Below are 19,641 nucleotides of genomic sequence, written 5' to 3' on the forward strand. Positions count from 1 at the left end.
TTTCTGGATTTGCTGCTAAAGGATTTCTCAGACTTCAGTGTCCATGTAATGTGTTTCTGCCACATTCCACACTGTCTTCAACTTGAACTGACACACTGTCAAAAACCAAGGGAAACCACTCTGAACTTTTAATTTCCAGAAATGTCGACTAAAAGGAGGAAGTTAAAAAAATATCAGAGAAGTGACTTTCACATTTTTCCATTTACTGTTTTAATCCACAGCATTCCAGAGCAATAAAATGAATTGCATAGGACCATAAAAGCAGCAGTTATTTAGCTCAGATAAAGTTTAACTAATTAGTAATTTTTGTGTGTGACCTTGGTTCTGTTTCATGCTGACAAAGTCAACATGAGCTATATTCAGCTGGAGATGAATGTCTGAGGTGTGTTAGAGCAGTGCATCCTGGAAGGCAGTGAGAGTCCAGGCAATCCATGCCCACAGCCTTTCTGCCTCCTATGTCTGTAGGAACTGTAGTCCTCTGTTTTCACCAGGTGGCTGCTTCTGAGCATACTAGGGGTGTTTTTTTTAAAATGTGTGATGGCACATTCCTGGTTGATGGCAAACTGAACGAGAGCCAGCAGTGTGCCCTGGCATCCAGGAGCTTCCAGCCAAGTCCTGGGTGCATCAAGCACAGTGTTGGGCAAGGGAGGTGATTGTCCCACTCTGCACTGGTACAGCCTCACCTTGAGTTCTGTGTGCAGTTGTGGGCACTGCAGTATAGAAAAGACTCAAGATATTGGAGAGCATCCAAAGGAGCAACAAGGACGGTGAAGGGTCTGGAAGGGATGACTTATGAGGAGAGTCTGAGGTCACTTGGATTGTTCAGTCTGGAGAAAAGGAGGCTGAGGGGTAACCTCACTGCAGTCTGGGGCTTCCTCAGGAGTGGGGGGGATGGGGCTGGTGCTGATTTCTTCACTCCTGTGACTGAAGACAGGACTCAGGGAAATGGCAGGAAGCTGAATCAGGGGAGGTTTAGGTTAGGTATCAGCTCCCCAGGGAAGTGGTCACAGCACCAACCTGCCTGAGCTCAAGAAGTGTTTGGATGATGCTCTCAGGCACATGGTGTGATCCTGGGGGTGCCCTACAAAGGGACAGGGATTGGACTTGATGATCCTGATGGGTCCCTTCCAACTCAGCAGATACTATGATTCTATGATGAGCAAACTCTGGACTGCCTACAGACAAATTTTAAGGAGCTCATGAAAGCAAAGCAGAAAACCAAACTGATTGTCACTAGACTTATATTCACTTTAAGGTTGTTTGGCCCTTCAATGGAAAAAAACAGAATTCTAGGCAATAGCACAGTTCAGACTTCTGGAAAATTACCAGAAGCTATTAAGGCCCCACTTTCTTGTTTGAATCAAGTCTGTGTCAAATGACCCCCAGTTCTAAGGAGATTACCTTTTTCCTTTTTTTCATGTAAATTAAACAATTCCCTGTACAAAGGTCTCATGATTCCATTACCTCCACCTTCCAGGAGCTGATTTATGGGAAATGCAAGATGAATATTCCAAGCTCCAGAGTAAAAAAGAAAGCAGAAGTAAATTGTGAGCTGTAATCGTTGTTGTTAGTCTCAGATACTTGTGTGTGTATATGCATATTTATATCAACATTCAAGGTCATGTCAACATTCAGAGAGGAAAACCCCTTGAGATAAGGTACCCATGGGGCAGGTTACTGCTGAAGGTGGGTCCTGCAAGGTTCATTGCTGCTTCTGACTCTACCTGTCTTGGTGTGCTGGGATCCAGTGTCTCATTCCCTATGCACCTCTCCCTCCTGCTTTGTTCGTGCAGAGCTAACAGTAATTATCAGATTCATGTACAACACTTTGTAATGAGAAGTCATCTGGGGGTATATAGAGCTGTTTAAGATGAAAGCAGTTATATATCATGCCAATCAGACCTCTCCTTGCCTTGCCATATGAAAGACCAGGCCGTGTGCTCAGAGAAGGAAACAGGGCTGGAAGGTGAAGCCAGAGCAGCTGTCATCTGCCTGCCCTGGCATCCCTGTGCCCTTCTTACTAGTTCTGCATGGCATCCATCAGCCCATGCATGAGTGAAGATGGGGGTGGAGGGCTTCTGAACGGGTAGTCAGCTACAGATGAAACACACCAGCCTGGGTTTGCTTGCTTTCATCTTCAATTGGTTACTTCTGTGAAGAATTGTGCAAAGTGCAGATGATGGGAAGGGAATTTTCCAGTTTCAGGATGTTAGAAAGGAGTAGTAAGAAGAGGAAGATTGCCAAAAGCTGGAATAAATTACTTTAATTAAAATCTTCGAATATAAAAGTCACAAGCATGGGAATAAACAAAACTGTTAGGAAAGTTTGAAAAAAGGAGCTGCCAGGCAAACTGTGGCTTTGATGCCTTTGTTGTAACTTACAGTATCAATAATGTTATTAACTATATTGACTGTATGTAAGACTTTCTACTCCATTTTACGCTCTCTTTACGTCTTTTCTTGAACTTGGACAATGTAAACAAACTTAGCCTTCCCTAGTCTCATTTCTGATGTGTATTAACCCTGATATGTAGCCTTTCACTGAACGCATATGCACTGTGGATGCAAACACTCCTTGGATACACAGAACTTAAATATAGCTTTCATATTGTGCAGTTTTTCATCACAGCATCAAAAGTACATCTGTTTTCAAAGTCTTCTCATTTAAAAAAAATCTCTTTCTTGCTACCCTGTGTTGAAACCCCAAGTAGCTGGTGGCATCCTTCTAAAGCTTAGAGGGAAATAGAGCAGTGTGGTGGTGTTTTCCCCTGCTGTGCTCAAAATGTCATAAGGCACTGACAGTGTAAGGGATTTTATATATATATATATATATATATATCTTCAAGAAAAGTAGATGCAGAAAAACACACGTGGGAGACCACAGGTATTCTCTGGGGCAGTTTACTGACTGCCCAGATGAGCAGCACGTGTGCCAGAGTAAAGTGACCAGTGGCACATCCAACTGCTGCAGGGTTTGCATGGGGAAAGCACAGCCTGGGACAGAACTCACTGCCAACACAAATTTCTGATCAAAATAGCTGTTTCCCCAGCAGGAGGGATGTCAGGCAGGTTTTTCCCCAGGATGCTTGGAGACCACTGATGTCCCTCTGGTGGTGAAGGGATGGGTGGTTTGCTCTGCCTCTTGACTCTCCCTTTCCGTGTTTCCTTGAATACAGAAGAGAGCTGAACGCTAAGGCTCTGTAAGGCAGAGCTTCACCTCCAGGAATGTTCAGGGAAATCCTTTCCAGCTTAACCACTTGCAGGGTGGGGAATGGTGAGGAGTTGGAGCCCTCATTGTGCTGCCCATGGAAGGTTTGCCAGGGTGCTGGTGGGCTCTGCTCCTTTCTTCCTGGGGATGAATTGTGTGAGGGGCAGAGGTACAACAGCCTGCATTTCACATGCCAAAAACTTGCCTTTGGAAAGCGTGGGGCCGTAGCTCTATCTTGTGACTGAATTCTCCTAGCTTAGGAAAAACATGCCCCAAATCCCATGGAAGGACCTGGTTTCTCAAGAATGCATCTTCTGCAGAATGCAAACCATGACCTGGGGTTGCTCTGTGGTCATTGCTTTCTGCCCGGAAGTTGCTTCAGCAACCATGAGCCCTCCTTGAGCTTCCCCACATAGTGCAAGCAAAAATCACAGCTGTAGAGCTAAAATAGAAAAAACCTGTTTGTCCTTTCTGAAGTCAAGTGTTTGAGGGAACTGCTTTAAGAGCTGTGCTTGCAGAAATGAGGAGAGGGGAGGCTGCAGTTCCTCGCTGGCAGAGCCTCAAGTACAGCATGGGAAGCTGATGCAGCATGGTGTGGAGAAGGGCCCCGTGCTCAAGTGCAGTGACCCAGGCTGGACCAAGAGCAAAACCAGCCCCTGCCTGGGCTTGCTTAATCTGGATAACCCTCCCAGGAGCTCCACGAGCATCTTGCATGTGCAAATTACCCAGTGGGACAGCGCTTCTTCTCCAGCCCACATACCAGAACACTGCCACTACATTTGCATCCCTTGCTAGAATTAAGTCTCCTGGTAGAAATGTGAATTTCTAGGCTTGAACTTCCCGGCTAGCCAAGTGCTTTATATTTGTCCTCCGTGTATGTATTAACCATTTAAATGCAAGCAATAGCTTTGGCATTTTTGATAACATAAAAACCATAAGAGAAGGCTGGAAGGCCAAGTATGCTGCCAGGTTTGAGGTTTTTTTCTGTAAGCTCTGGCAGTGTTTTCTCATCCACCATCCGTAGCACATGGCCGTTCAGCTCAATAGACCTGGAGAGGAACAGAGAGATGAGCAGCTGTGCTCTGTTTGCCATTGAGCAGAAGCAGCTCTGGAGCTCAGTGTAAACATAAGCTTGGCCCAAAGCCCAACTCAACTTGGCCTTGAGGGGTTTTGTGCACTCCCTCTGCAAGGACTCCTTTAAAGTTATAGCACAAGCGAGTTGAAAAGAGCATGTTTCTTGATTACCTGTTGAGCTTAACACAAGAACAGGCTTTGTAAAGTACAAATTTTAATTGTTTTGTTGGGGTTTTTTTTACTACTATGCAAATAGTAGCATTATCTACTATGTCCAGAAAGAACATCCTTCCTGTGCAGATGCATTAGCGTTAACAACAAAAGAAAACACACAAAGCCTGAACTCATTGGTGTAAATTATAAGCCAGCACTTGGGAAAACACACCTGTACTTGTGCAGAACTGGTCCAGAGCTCTGAAGCTTGCTAGCAAAAAGCTTTCTGATTGACATCAAGCAAGATACCTTCTCCTTCCCCCACCCCCCCCCCCCCCCCCCGCCCTTACCTTGCAAATTGAAGAAAGTGAGGTTTTAAAGACCAGCTCACTGCAAGCAAAGTCGTTTCTACAGAGACAGGAGGAACTGCACTCTTACCTGGAAAGTATATTCTCTTTGCCGTGAGGCAGCAAGAGGTATTGATCAAGGTGCTTGCTGGACAAGTAATTGGGTAGCTGCAAATGTTGGGTTACATTGTAGAGGTTTAAAGCCAACAAGGTCACATCCCCTTCTCTGTACTTCGGACTGCAAGGCAAGAGGAGATCATGGTGGAGATCAGGCGAGAAAAGGGGTTCACAGAAACAGTGTAGTTCTTTCACAGTCCCAGATTGCTTTTGTTGGCCTGGGGGTAGCCGTGGGCTCTGTTTCTGGGATTTTTCACCATTTCTGGAAGCTTACTGGAGGGGGTTCGTGCAGTGGAGGTAAACACGGAGCTTCTTCTCGTCGGCTCCTGACAGGCTCACTTGCAGCACCTTGGTACCCACCAGCTTCTTGTAGAGCAGCGAGAGCCAGTAGTCCTGAGGGGCATTAGAAAACACAGGTAAGCACTTGTGTACATTCCAGGAGCACATCTGAAAACATATTCACTGTGTTGCCAGTTTCAGCGATCTTTTCCCTATGATTTTTTCGTTACCGAGTTTTTCACAGTATCTATTTCAGCTCCTACAAACAGCATAGCCCAAGAAAAAACCCTGCCTCCAAACTGCAGAGCAGTTACATATGAAAGGTACCTAAGAGTCATTTTCCCTTTCACATGCAAATCTCGGAGCTCTCCACGGAAAGCATGGAGAAGAGAGTGCATTTTGGAAGCCTCTTCTGCAGGGTACAGAACACCCCAGGGGTGAATCCTCGGGGGATGAGCTGGAGGAAAGCTTATGTCCCATCAACTGGTGCCATGCCGGTAAGAAGCCCCCACCAACTTTTATGCCTTTTGCTAACATCGTGCTTTTGAACATGTTTTGGGATTAGTTTCAACGCCAGTCAAGAGTAAATCCTCTGACACCCCAGGATGACGCCTGAGGGATGCCCGAGGTATTTTTTCCCACGTCTGCTTTATCTTGCATCTTGACTGCTACTTTTCCTCTGTGAAGTCTGTGACTGTACCGAAGAAAGCACATGGTCTGCAAAGATGCATTTTAGGACTGCAGGGGCAGACAGGCTGCCTTTTGCAGCATTGCTTCTTCAAGCTCAGTCCCAGGGGAGGATGAGCTCCAGCTGGTACATTTGAGTCCTTCTCCCAGCTCATCTGGGAGTTGTCTTTGAGGTTTTCTAAGAAGGAAAACTGTCAGGTGTCTCTCCTGACTCATCACAAACCCAGAGCAGTGACTATTCCTATCGGCCTTGCATGCTCAGACCCCCTGCAAGGACATGTAGCCTTCTGACAGTTGTTGTGCTACTGTTTCCATACTAACTAAAACTGATGGACCTGGGTTTGGATTTCCCTGCCTGTAAAAGCATCATGAACTTGCTTATCATCTGTACTGCCTCTGGATGAGGAACAAGGTACATTCTTTTAGCCTAAATGAAATATATTTTAACTGAGGGAATAAAAAAGTCCAAAGACACAAGCCTGACAATGCAGCCCCTGGCATGGGAACCAACTGAAAAGGCAGGACACAACCCCATATGCTGGGCTTCCTCTCAGATGGTCTCTACGAGCCTGTGGAAATCACAGCTTGGTAGCAGAAAAACTAGAGGATGGATAAAAAGAAAGATGCTGTTCTCTCATCCCAAGTTAAGTGCTATTAGCACAAAGAAATACGCTGTACATGCAAGAACAACATATAAATCTAATAGTGATGTTTCATCACAACAGAATGTTATTTCCTAATGAATCCAATGATACTAAATGCATGTTTTCATTTAATTATACTTCAGCCATTTCTGTAGGCTGAATACGCTCATGTGCCAAGAAATGGATGAGTCTGGACTTCATGTTGGTTTGGTTTTCACAAATGATGATAATACCTCATACCATGTCTGTTCAAGAGCCACTCATCACTCAGCTGAGGAGTACTCAAATCAAAACAGTCCACCCAGAAAAACCTTGTGCACTCCAGCTGCATAGAGCATCATGTCCCAGAAATCAGTCTCTGCAGTGCTGGAGCCTATCCGCACCGCTGCAGTTGCAGTAAAGACCTTGGATAACACATGAACACACAAGGAAACCTGAGCTAACTTTAGGTGTGAGCAACTATCCTACAAAATCTGTGGCTCTCTTGTGTTGCTGAAACAGCTGACTTGTACCTCCACATTCAGTGCAGGAAATTCAGCTGGTGCTAGCGGGCTGCACACCTACCGGCAAAGGCTCAAAGTTGGTATCCACCAGGTGATAGGTCCCTGCCCCGAAGAAAACTTGTCTCATCACAACATCAATCCCTTGCCTGGCTGAAAGTCCGAGTTTGTCCAGCCACCTGCCAAACATGAGACAAAAACCATGCAGATGGAATAGTTGACCTCATTGTTGTCCCTTCTCTGATTAGCTTGGAAATTAGGAAAGCAAGAATTAGGGCACGCTGCTGACTTCCTTAAAATCACACCACTAGTTTTAATTCATCTTGCTTGATTACCTTGAAAATAATTTCACTCCACCTCTGGAAGTCCTAGGTGGTAGGAACAGTTGCTCCACTACCCTGCTTGCAGGTGGTGGAAAAACAACCACCAGATATGATCATAGAATCTCAGAATGCCAGGTTGGAAGGGACCTCAAGGATCATCTGGTCCAACCTTTCTAGGCAGAACCACAGTTTAGGTGAGACAGCCCAGCACCTTGTCAAGCTGAGTCTTCGCAGTGCCCAGTGCTGGGGAATTCACCACTTCCCTGGGAGGATTATTCAAACTGTCCTCAGAGTAAAAACTTTTCTTCTGATGCCCAACTGGAATCTCCCCTGGAGTAACTTGCACTGTTATCTCTCATCTTTTCCATGTGCCTCCCTGTGAAAAAGGGAGTCTCCATCTTCATTGTAGCTACCCTTTAAATACTGGAACATGGTGATGAGGCTTCCCCTAAGCCTTCTTTTCTCAAGGCTGAACATACCCCATTGTCTCAGCCTTTCCTCAGATGAAAGGCTTCCCAGTCCTTTGACATCTTTGTGACCCTCCTCTGGACCCTCTCCAGCCTGTTCACATCTTTTTTGTATGGCACTGAACTGAACACAGTATTCCAGGAGTGGCTTGACAAGTGCTAAGTAGAGCAGGATGGTGATCTTTGTCTCTGCTGGTGATGCCCTGTAGGCATGCAGTTTGACCTTGAGCATTACCTTCAACCTTGAGGCCTAGCTAGCAGAGCAGAATCTTTAACAATGATGCATAGTTAGTAGAGCAGAACAGAGAAAATGGCTTGATACAGTGTAATAAAGTTAGAGAAATCAGCAGAAACTTTTAGCCTGCCCGCTTTAAGCTTCCAGAGCGTGGACAAGTGGTCCCAGCCTTATCAGTTTGTGAGTTGTGGTGCATGGACACCTCATAATAACCAATCCCAAATTGTACAGGTACGGCTGCACAGATGGCCAAAAAGTATAAAAGTATAAAAGTATGGATGTCTCATACAATAAACGCTGATGCTTAAAGACCCCCTGGTGTCAGTCATTCTGCATTCTGAAAAATGGTGACCCTGATGTGATGATCAGGACTGGATCATTCTGGGTTGGCTGTGGAGTGAGCAGCCGGATGGGGATGGCTCTGCTGAAGGGAACAGAAACTTCCAGGGCAGGAAGTCGGGTTCAGAGCCACCGAGGGTGAGTCCAAGACTCGGGAGTGAGCGAGCCTGTACCCCTCGGAAATAGAGGTGAGAGCAGCAGAGAACTTTAAGGTTATGGAGTCTCAAATGTCTTCTGAGGATAAGTCTATTTTAAACGTCTTTGTGAAAATCCTCCAAAAGAGAGGAACTCAATATGATGACACTGCCGTAAGATTTTTGCTCACGTGGCTCAAATCTAATGGTTTATATGCCGATTTTGAGACCTAAGAATAAGCAGGGAAGCTTCTCTTTGAAGCTGCCACAAAGCGAGATCAAACGGCCACGAAAGTGTTACCCACCCGGCCTCTGATCTCGGAGTCATTGAAACAAAACCAAAGCGGCGGGCGGGAGCACAGAGAAAACCTCGGCCGCCCCTAAGCCCCCGGGGCGGGAGACCCGCGCCCGGCCCCGACCGTGACCCGAGAGAAGCCCCCGCAACGCGCACCTCCCGCCTCCTCTCCCAGATCTGATGGAGCGGCACAAACACCACCCGCGGGCCCGGCCCGGCCCGGCCTCTCCGCAGCACCGGGGAAACACAGAGACCCCCGGGGCTGGCCCGCTCAGCCCCGCCGAGCACCGGGGCGGTGCAGATGGGGAGGGGGCAGAGCGGCTCGGCCCTTCCTGCCCGGGAGGATCGGCGGCCGCGGACTGCGGTACCTTTGCCCCTAAGCAGGCTTCTGCTATTATGAAAGTTAATCAGGGGGTGCCAAGTGACTAAAAGACTACAAAATTAAGATATTTTGTATTATTTCCTTTGAGAAAAGCCTTAACGTGTTGTTTGTATTTGAGATTTGGGGTTTTGTGGGGGTTTTCTTGCTTTTGGTTTTGTTTTTTTTGGGGTTTTTTGTTTTTTGTTTTGTCATTTGTCCTTTTACGCGTGCAATTGCAATTCCTTGTCATGTATTGTGGTAAATGATTGTTTTGTAGTTGTAAAAAGAAAAGTGTGAATGAGTATGTGAGGGTAAATTCTAATTCTGATCTGAAACTTCAAGGGTTGTTAAGAGATTTTTATACAATGTGACAAGTGGTGTGAATGAGACTGCCCACCACCTAAGAAAACTACATTTTGCTCCAAAAAAACCTAAAAAACCAGCCAAAAGCCATGAGGCCGCAGTTCCCCTCTATATCCTGGCAATGCCCTTGTTGATGCAGCCCAGCATCCTCTTGGCTTTCTTTGCTGCTGCAGCTCACTGTGCACTCATACTGAGCTTACTGTCCACCCCAAGGTCCCTTTCCACAGATGCTCCTGAACTGGCCAAGAAATCACCACAGCCAACAACAAGGTTGTCTGCCATCACTAGGCTTTGACTTGCTGACCCACCAGGCCCTGATGAAAAAATCATCAGTGCCTTCTAGGAGGGGAAAAAATACACTGCAGCCATGTTTTTAGTTAATTTTCAAAGTGTGAACCAAACATTCCCTGCAATTTTGCCTTCCTGAATCTACAAAATTATCAAAGTGTTAAAATCCTGAAGTCTTTTATTTTCACAAAATGGTAAAAAATGAATCCTTGAAGGAAATTACTTCATGACTCAATTTCCCTTTGGTGAGTAATTTCACAGTGGTTAGAGGATGACATTGGAAAAGGATCACATGAATGACTTTCTATTCAAAAAGGACAAATTTAGCATAGGAGATTCAAGACCAGAAATACAACTTTCTCTCCCTTGTCATCCTTCATTTCCCATGGGAATCTGCTATCACCTGGGCCTACAATGAACCTCAGGCACTGGGGGAAGGCACAGGGAGCAGCAGGGGAGTTATGATCCTCAACCCAACCATGGCCTGCTCTCCTCAGGAAGCCCAAAGGAGATGTTTCTCCTGCAGGGAATGTATGCAGCCCCCTTCTGGTGGTTCAGTGTCTCATCTCCCCACCCCTGTGACATGGTACTCACATAAAGCCAGCAACGTAAGTGTTGGACAGCCCAGGGGCTCCTCCTCCATAGGCAGAGCTCGTCTCTCCTAGCCAGACCTTCTTGTTGGGCACAGTCCCACCAACAATCTGGCCAGTGTGACATAGGGAAGAAGAGAAAGAGACAACAATTTAGGGGTGGTTTTTTTGGTTACTGAAATAACAGGCAAAATTTGTGCTTCAGCCAAATGCCTATGCATGATGCTTACATTTAAGGCCTAACATCACAGAAATTTTGATCAAAAGGACTAGAAGCAGGTTTATTCCCTGTTCTCTCCAAAAAAAAAAAAAAAAAAAAAAAAAAAAAAAAAAAAAAAAAAAAAAGTCTCTGCAAGTAGAACAAGGCAAACATCACTAAAAGCCAGGTGTCCTGTAAGTCTCCTTGTGCTGAGTAGGGTTATATTCTAAGTTATGCTGTTCTTGGGGTCTCAACATACAAAGAAATAAGGGTGAGGGGCAGGGGAGGTATGACCACAGATTACATCCCTGAGTAATGACTAGGTAGGTAGGTAGGTAGATGAAAATGTAAAGGTTGTTGATATATCTGGCACCATGCTTGCAGTATGACAAACTATTGGGGTTCATCTATTATTAGTATTATTGTTTTTTTATTTTTAATTTACAACTCCACCAGCACCCAAGCTTTGAGGATCCCTATTTAATGCTTGAGAACTTGTCCTTTATCCTGCATTCTCTGCTAGGCCCCTGGAAACAGAACGTGGGAATGACTGAACAAGACAAGGCACCTCCAGGACTTCATGCACAGCAGTGGCAAAGGAATCCAGCACCTTGGGGCTCAAGAAGTCCTCCCTGGTTGCACTTCGTCCATTCACATAGTAACTGGAAATGGAAAAAGCAAACAAACATCCCCTGCCACAGCCAAAATTAAAGAAAAATACAGCCACTGGTACCAAACACCCCTGAGAGTACTCAGTTGCTTGACAGCTTTATCCACGGCATTAATCTTCTGATCAGTTTTTTTTTTTTTTTTTTTTTTTTCCAAGTGTGTTGTTTGTATTTTAAGGACTACTGGGTATAATTACCTCAGGAGAGACAGGATATCACAGAAATTGTGACAAACAGAAGTGGTAGAGGTTTTTTGCATTTACTCATTCAGAATGAGGAAAACACTATAAGAGCCAGAATAAGAGCCAGCTGATGTAAATCTTCTCTTGCTGAGATACTTCTATGTGCTTATTTGCTTTACTGTTTCAAGATATATATTAAACAGACCAGCTACCAGATTCTGTCTCCCTGTTGGAGTATTTTGGCCATCTGAAGGGAACAGGATGGAGGCATCTCTACAGCATCACAAGCTTTTCACTCATGTTTGAATAAACAGAAGGAAATTGGGATCCTGTGGTTTCATCCTGCTGTCACTCAGTCCTACCAGCTGTAGTTGACATCTTCCCGCCACGAGGGGAAGCTAAAACCTGATAATCCTAAATTGGTAAAGGAAATAATGCATGCCCATTTTAAGCTAAAGCAGCCACAGGGCAAGAACAGTCTAGGAAGGGGAGAGGGTGCCTTTTATGTCTTGCTAGCAGCTCCAAATGCATACATAAGTCATGTATGTATAGATACATACAGCATAAGCACATCTTTTCCCACAATTACCTGACTGCTACACGTCCCCGTGCTGCATTCAACTCTGGAAGGAAAACCACCTTCCCATGGCAATCACTTTCAAAACATGCAGAGTTGATGAGGCAGGTGCCCTGGGGACCACTTGCATCACTGCCTGCTTTAAAAGCCACAGCACAGGAGGGAAGGGCTGGCACCGTGCCACTGCGGGGGGGACCTGAGGGCAGCTGCACACAGGCAGCCAGAGCTGGCTTGGAGAGCAAAGAGAAGGGAGCAGGAGAAGCAGCTAGAACTTTGGACCAACCAGACCTGCAAGGATTTCCCCTTAGAGCAAACAGACATAAAGAGACAAAAAGGCAGCATGTAACATGAGCTAACAAGGCTTACTCATTTTTTACAAGGAGTGCATTTGCCAGCATGGTCACCAGTGGCTCCCTGAATTTGTTTTTAGAGGATGAAGCTTTCACTGCATCAGGTTCAGCCTTTCAAATACTATGAAGGGCACCAACATCAGAGGTACTGACTCAGTTTCAAAGCCATCCATGGGTTGTTTAAAACGTGAAAAACCTGGTCTCACAGAACTCCATCAGTGGCATCTCTGCTTAGCTACCTTCTTTTCCTTCTGTATGGACACCCCTTTCCTCCCAGGGGAAAATGCATTTTATTTGCAAGGGTTGGCAAAGCTTGAAGTTTTGAGGCAGCTGAGCCTGCAGCTCAGATCTCAGTAGCTTTTGGTACATGTTCAAGCACAGCCTATGCAAAAAGGCTCAACTGCTGCAGGGATTCTCTGTGTGATGGGGAGAATCATGAACTACCCCCTCATGCTCCTCAGAAAACTGAACCTGCTGTGCCACCTTTTTCTCCACATTCTGTTTCTGTTTTTCCCAGTGAACTTATTTAGTGAACAAAATGACGCTGTTGCCACATTGCATTCCCTGCTGCTGTGCCTATGTTACAACCCCCCAACAAGTGCTTTTGGGTCTCTGCATCAAGTAGACTCTTTGGAGGCCTTCTGCACTTCTGTAATATTCACCCTCAATTCATCTCTTATTCTGAGCAAAGAAGCTTGCAGTGAGGCACCTGAGGGACCTGCTGGAAGGGGTATTTCACCCTTTCTCCTTATGGAGATGTTCAAACTGATGTTTTAGAAAGAAAGCAGATGATAAACAGGGGGGATGATGGTATCTGAGCAGTACTTACTGGTGCCATGTGACAGAATTGATCACCTTCCCTCCTGACTTCAGGAAGCTGCAACCAAAAGGGATGTGGTAGAGAATGGGAGGTTAGCAGGGAGAATCACAGAATGGGTTGGGCTGGAAGGGACCTTAAATATCACCCAGCTCCAACTCCCCTGCATGGGCAGGGACACCTCCCACCACACCAGGTTGCTCATGCCATGGCCTTCAACACTGCCAGGGATGGAGCAGCCACTTCTCTAGGCAACCTGGGCCAGGGTCTCATCACCCTCACAGGAAAGAATTTTGTCCTAATGTCCAACCTAATTCTCCCCTCTTCCAGTTTAAGACCATTTCCCTTTGCCCTTTTGCTACAGATCTGTGTAAAGAACCCTACCCAAGCTTTCTTGCAGGCCTCCTTCAGGTACCAGTGATGGGCCACAGTCCCCCATGAAGGAGCTGCCATGTACAGCCCTACCCTCTCCCCCTGGCTGGCAGCAGTGAGGGGGAACTGCTGTGGGGCCATGCAGTAGGGCCAGAGATTCCTAAGGTGGAAAGCCCTTGTTAACACAGCACTAGAGCCAGAACTCAGTTGAAAGTCAATCACTGGAGTGCTGCTGGTGTCTTGGTTTCATCTGGCTGTGTATTTAAACCTTGAGCTTACACACGTAAGATTTCAGTCATCCCCAATCAAGGGAAATAAATATCTGGCGTGAGTTAAAACATAGGAAAGTAGTTGTCAGTTAGACAGGTCTGTAGCAGTTAGACTGGATGCACCCATTTGTAAAAGCTTACTATTGATTTGGAGCACAAAATTCTTAAAATTAGCAGAAAATCACAGAAAATCCTGCTGTACTCCCTCAGGCCACCCCAGAGGGTGCTGCCCAGGCCCCTACCTTCTCAGCAATCTCTGTGTGCGCTTTCGGGGCTGACCAACATCAGGACCATAGAGCTTGGTGTGCTGGTAGAAGGTGTAGTTACTCAGAAGCTGCCGTAAGTGGATAAAATCTTGCCCAAGCTGAAAGCCATCAATGTAGATGCCAGATTTCTTCCTGAAGCTGTTGGGCTCTGGAGAGGACACAGAAGCATCAGCACTGTAGTTTTGGGGCCTGGCAGTTCATTCCCCAGGGGGAGTGCCAACCACCCGTGAGCTGGCATGATACAGGAGAGAGGTTTGAAGGTGACAAGCATGAGACTGAAAGCCCAGGTGATGCAGCGTGCTATGCCCCAGACAATCCCCATAGGTGACATCCTGCACCTTGCTGCACCTGCCACCACTCACCTCATCTCAGAGCCTTTGGTAGGAACACCAAAATTATTATAATTTGCTCATTTTGGGGGCCTTCTGTGAAATCCCTCCTCACGAATGAAGACCTTAATGTTTTCCAATAAAATATCACCTTGCCTTTATGGGCTATCATCCTAAACATCCAAAACGAGCAGCCCTTACCCTGAGGTGGTCCTTTTCCAGGTGACTGCTGGCCTGGCCCACAAGCAGGCTTCCACGCTTACCATTCCCAAGCTCCCAGGAGATGTTGTATCTCTGTGAAGCACAGTAGTCCAGCAGTGCCTGGGCATTTGAGCTGTCCCACTGCAAGCCATCTTTCCGGAGCAAGGCGTTAAGCCCAAAGATCAGGTGGAACCCTGAGCAGTTTACGAAGCTGTAGAGAATATCCAGAGTGTTCCCTGCACAGAGAAAGGGGGGGATGCTCATCTCAAGGCTATGGCATGCTAGCTGAGCTCTGGCCAATACAGTCTTTCCTGCTGTATTTATTTAGCCTGGTGCTGCAGATGTGCCAACCTCTCCAGGTGGGCAGAAGAGCCCAGACATTACTACACACCATGCTGCAAGGTGCTGAGATCCTCACAACTCCTGCAGCAGATAAATGTGAAGTGGCAGGCAGGAGAAAAAGATTTCCCAGAAACATTTCACCTACTTGGAAAAATATTAATTTTTTCAGTGGTTTCAGCTTCTAGCAGTCTATGATCCTTTTACCTCAGGGCACAGATTTACAACCCCCTGGTCCTAGGAAAAAAATCCACTGAAGTCTTACTTGTAATGGTGGTGTTTCTGTGCTTTTTCCGGTTATACTCTGCAAGAATCTGCTTCTCCTGGCTGGGCCACTGGGACAGCAACAGCTTCTCGACAGCAGCAAAGGCAGGTGTTGAGCCACAAGGCCCTGGAGAGCAGAAGAAGGTTGACAGCAATTAGGACCTCACCTTCATGGTCAGGGTTCAGCATGCAAAGGGCTGCATCACCCGAGGGGAAGCACAGGAGAATCACGCACTCCTGTGAAACATATCCCTACCTTCAGAGTGTTAGGTGCACAGAAAAAAAAGGGCTGGTTTGATGCATAAATACATGTTATATAATATTTCCCAGTGTAAGGTGATGGAGATGGCAGGGTGGGGGAAGGCTGAGCTGTGCTTCTGGTAGCAGTCACATCCCAGCAAGCTATTTTAGCTGAAGCACCATCTGGAAACCCACGTTCCAGCCAGCTGACAAAGCACATGCAGCAGTGTCCAAGGAGCAGATAAGCCACTGTGGCATGCAGTGGGACAGCAGGGTCCACGGCTGCTGTGGGCAGGTACAGGGTGAGGCTTCCTGCTCTGCTGGTCTCATGCAGTGCAGGGGGGAAAGCACTGACCCCCCCGTGTGGCTCCAACAGCAAATCTATTGCCAGCAGCCACAAGACACATTTTTTCTTCAAGGCTCATGCTTTTGTTTTGGTTTTGTTTTGTTTGTTTGTTTTGTTATTTTTGCTTGTTTTGGGTTTTGTTAGGTTTTGTTTTGTTTTTTTGTTGTCATGCAAACCAAGAACAAGCCATAACCAGAGAGGAAGGCACAAGCTGCAGTCACAGTTAGCCAGAGAGGAGGCAGCCACCCAGCAAAGAGGTATGGGAGGGGGAAGATGACCACCAGTTGTACAGTGATGCACAGTTACACTGTGGTGCTGTGCACCACTGGAAGAGATAGGTTTTTTTCATCTGAAACACCTCTAGGAAGTGCTTTTGCTGAGTTTAAAGAGGAAATGGACTTCACTGCAGTTGGAAATCTCGTGGACCAGCACCAAGCTAAAGCCCCAGGCAGTAGACTGATGGGTTTGTGCTTGACCTGTTGTAGCAACAGGAAGGCAAAGCTGCACACCCAGCCTAGCTCTGGCTTCAGCCAAGATAGAGAAAATGGATACTCTGTTCTCAAAAGATTATTACTTCCATCCATTACTTAATTTTCATCATGAAACCACAACTTTTGAGCTGACCTTGACTGCCTCCCAGGCAGTGCGGGAGCTCCCAAGGCTGCTGCAGGAAGCACGGGGTGCCAAAGGGAGAGTTCCAGCAGATGCTGGGGTGGACATGATGTCCCCTGTGCCCTTCCTCCCTTTTCCATGGCTGGTGCTGCTTCTGCCACAGACTGTGCTGAAGGTCCACAGATCTCCTCTCCATGGAGGAGAGCAATGGTGACCCTGTGGAGGACACCCAGAGCTGCTGCTATGCCCTTGTGGCTTTCCCAGATTGCATCAAAGCCACGTGCTAAACCCAGAAGTTTGAGTCTAACAGGTTGATGCCCATTTTACCTTGCTGGACCTCAAGTTCCCAGAGGGTTTTCTCTTCTGGAGTTGAATCCTCGTTGGGATCAAAGATGAGAAAATCCGTTTCAGTGCCACCAAACCTCAGGAACCCTGGGGACAGGGCTGCTGCCAGGGCACGGAGTTTGACATTGCTGAGGAAGGGATGTCAAGAAACAGAAGAAACACTGAATTCATGCAGACTCTGGCTTTGGTGTAGAGGCTAAACACAGCAAGTGCTCAGAGGGACACGTAGGTGACCTGGGGCTATCCAGTAGCTTCAAGGCACTCCTGATCCCTTGCTGGACCTGTGCCTCAGCACACTGTGCAGCAGAGACAGTGCTGACAAGGAGGGCCAGGAGAGTGCTGGGGAGGCTGGAAGGGGGAGACATGCCCTAGGGAACATGGTCACAGACAGGGAGCCAAGTCCTGGGGGCAGAGTAAGGGAATACTTCAAAACAGGTTTGGTTTTGGTTTGGGTTTTTTTGTCCTAGGCATTCTTTTCCCCCAGACTTATTTTTAATTTTGATTATATGAAACTACCACACCAGTCTTGTGAGAAGGTGGGTGTAAATATGACTTTACACCATCAGTCCTAATTTCCATCAAGTGACTGCTTTTGTTCCCAGGACAGAGTAAGAGTCCACACTGGGACAAGCATTAGCTTTAGGGTAGCAGGTTGATAAAGCAACCTAAGTTCTGCCCCTGTGACTCGCACTTATCCCGTGCAGGGTGTGCAGCACAGGCACCCAATGTTTGCTGGGGAAACCACAAGGATGCCAGGCCCACAGGCACTATCTGCCCCACACACATCAGATTAGAGGCCACCAAGTACTTCCTCCTCTTTGAGGCAGTGGGGCTGCCCCAGTCTAAACTCCATAGTGTGTGTGCAGTTGAGGCTGGAGGTTAGAGAGCTGAATAGTGTCCAAAAAGCTAACGTCATGTATCTACCCACCTTGGTGACCAGGAAAAGGTGAAAGTGGTGGGAGGAGGAAAATCAGGACTGGGGATGAAAAGTGATACCGGAGAGGTAATTAAGTAAGATAAGTTCCAAAAAAGACAGAATCAAAGGGAACAGAGTACAAAAAAAAACCAAACAAAAAAAAAAAAAAAAAAAAAAAAAAAAAAAAAAAACCAAACAAAAAAAAAAAAAACAAAAACAAACAAACAAACAAAAAACAAACCAAAAAAAAAAAAAAAAACAAAAAACAAACCAAAAAAAACCAACAAACAAACAAAAAAAAAAAAACCACAAAAAAACCAAAAAAACCACGGAGTAACAGCGGGGAAGAAAAGAGTGAGAGAGAAGCCAGAGCCCAAAGGGTTAGGTATAGAAGAGTTGTTCAGTATAACACGGGGGGGTAAAGGGCTCCATTTTCAGGATCTCTCGATTCAGTTTTGGTGGTGACAGACCTTGCTCAGCTTGCTCAGTTTGACTTCATGTTGATAATGCCCAGGCAAGCGTTTACAAAGCTGCCTGAGGGCTCGGATGATTTTTTATTTGGCAGAGCGGCAGGGCTCGCAGACCCCAGTCCCACTAGGCGCAATTCCTTTGCTCGGCAGTTTCCTTCTCTTTATTTTCTGCTCGCAGAGCAGTTCCTCTCCTCGCTTTACCCCTGTGCTATCTCCAGAGAGCAAGGTAGCCTTACCCCCTGCCCCCAAACCCTAGCCAGACTTTGTCCTGACACAGCACGCAGCTCTCAGCACTCCCAGCTGCGTTTATGTCTGAATCCAGCTGGATTCAAGACTCCAGGCTAGCACACGTTCTGTTGATTCAGAAATACCCGCTTCCCCTCCGCAATGCACGAGGAGCCCCCTCTTCCCGCAGCTGCAGACCCCTCCCCGCCCGCCGAGGACCTCTCCCCAAAAGAACCTCCGTGTCCGCCCCCACCCCGGAGCTCTTTTTTTGTTTTGCGCAAAACCAAGAGGAAGAGAGGAAGGGAGGCGGCTCACCTGAGCAAGGCGACAAAGCGCGGGTTGCGGGCGAGGCTGGCGTCCAGGGTGAGGGAGAGGAAAGCCGGGCTCACCTCCCGGAGGGGGCTGCCCCTCAGCCCTAGCCGCAGCAGGGCGGCCCGACGGCCCCCCGCCAGCCCCAGAAGCAGCAGCACCAGCAGCAGCCGCAGCATCCTCCGGTGCCGGCCCGCCGCGCCGCCGGTACCACCCCGAGAAGGGCGGGGACGACCCGGGGGTGGGGTCCCGGCCCTCCGCTCCGCCGGGGCGGTCGTGAGCAGCCAGCGCGGAGACACCTTCCCCTCCCCTTACCCTCGGGAACGGACTGCGAGCTGCAGTAGCATCCTTGAAGCGCAGCCTTGCTCCCCGAGTCACTCCGCCGTGTCCCAAACCAGCGCCGAGACAGCCGAGGCCCGTAGTGACTTTCCCAGCCCTCACAAAACGGACCGGGGTTTCGAATCTGGCTCCTTGCCCGCTCAGACCTCTCCATTATCGCAGCGTGCTGCAGCTGACCAGCCAGCTTTCCGTCTCATCCCTGCAGCCCAGCGTACCTGGGTGCCAAAACCCCCAAACCAACAGGTGGAAAATGAGCACCGAACACTGCTGCTGCAGAGGGGGTGTCACATCCCAGCTGTGACACTGAGACACAGCGTCCCGCAGCCGCTTGGAGATCCTGCTGCTTCAGGCTGAGACACTGCTGCACGGAGGTACTTGTTGATTGCAGCCAACAAGAAAATTATAATCACCTTGCAAAAAGGACTTAAGCTTGCCCAGGGCCTGCTCCCAGTCCTGTCTGAGGAGTCGAGCCTGTGCTGAAACCCTGTGCTGAAACCCTGTGCTTGGCCACAGCCAAACCTTCCCCTTGGGCCCTGGCAGGGACCTGCCAGCCACAGCCAGGATGTGAGCAGTACTTAACACTCACTGCTGAAACACCCTCAG

General features: G+C 47.5%; 1 protein-coding gene and 1 long non-coding RNA gene across 4 annotated transcripts; both read right to left on the reverse strand.

Moving 5' to 3' along the window:
- Positions 1-303: 303 nt before the first annotated feature.
- Positions 304-1,071, reverse strand: LOC139800501 (uncharacterized). Its single transcript, XR_011727769.1, has 2 exons — positions 1,018-1,071; positions 304-924 (listed from the first exon to the last, which is right to left on the reverse strand). It is a non-coding gene; the product is annotated as an uncharacterized lncRNA (long non-coding RNA).
- A 1,177-nt stretch (positions 1,072-2,248) lies between these two features.
- Positions 2,249-18,938, reverse strand: HPSE (heparanase). 3 transcript variants are annotated; one of them, XM_071753644.1, is made up of 13 exons: positions 18,706-18,938; positions 16,762-16,907; positions 16,447-16,650; positions 15,238-15,363; positions 14,696-14,869; positions 14,080-14,251; positions 13,209-13,256; positions 11,171-11,264; positions 10,408-10,514; positions 7,073-7,187; positions 5,173-5,291; positions 4,873-5,019; positions 2,249-4,256 (listed from the first exon to the last, which is right to left on the reverse strand). In XM_071753644.1, exons 1-13 carry the CDS (start codon positions 18,876-18,878, stop codon positions 4,097-4,099), a joined length of 1,785 nt encoding a protein of 594 aa, XP_071609745.1. In that variant the 5' UTR covers positions 18,879-18,938; the 3' UTR covers positions 2,249-4,096. The 3 variants fall into 3 exon arrangements, with proteins under 3 accessions (XP_071609745.1, XP_071609746.1, XP_071609747.1); XM_071753645.1 differs by lacking the exon at positions 13,209-13,256; XM_071753646.1 differs by lacking the exon at positions 16,447-16,650 and having other exon boundaries at positions 18,706-18,920.
- Positions 18,939-19,641: the final 703 nt, after the last annotated feature.

The sequence above is a fragment of the Heliangelus exortis genome, chromosome 10 (assembly GCF_036169615.1).
Source record: "Heliangelus exortis chromosome 10, bHelExo1.hap1, whole genome shotgun sequence".
In the NCBI taxonomy this organism is placed as follows: domain Eukaryota; kingdom Metazoa; phylum Chordata; class Aves; order Apodiformes; family Trochilidae; genus Heliangelus; species Heliangelus exortis.

Excerpts from the sequence above, each read along its gene's own strand:
- HPSE (XM_071753644.1), bottom strand. The coding sequence starts at position 18,878 with ATGCTGCGGCTGCTGCTGGTGCTGCTGCTTCTGGGGCTGGCGGGGGGC. Across the intron at positions 11,265-13,208 it reads AATTCTGTCACATGGCACCA|TTACTATGTGAATGGACGAA; the intron begins GTAAGTACTGCT and ends TTCCATTTCCAG. Across the intron at positions 4,257-4,872 it reads AAAGAGAATATACTTTCCAG|GTCTATTGAGCTGAACGGCC; the intron begins GTAAGAGTGCAG and ends GTTCCTCTCCAG.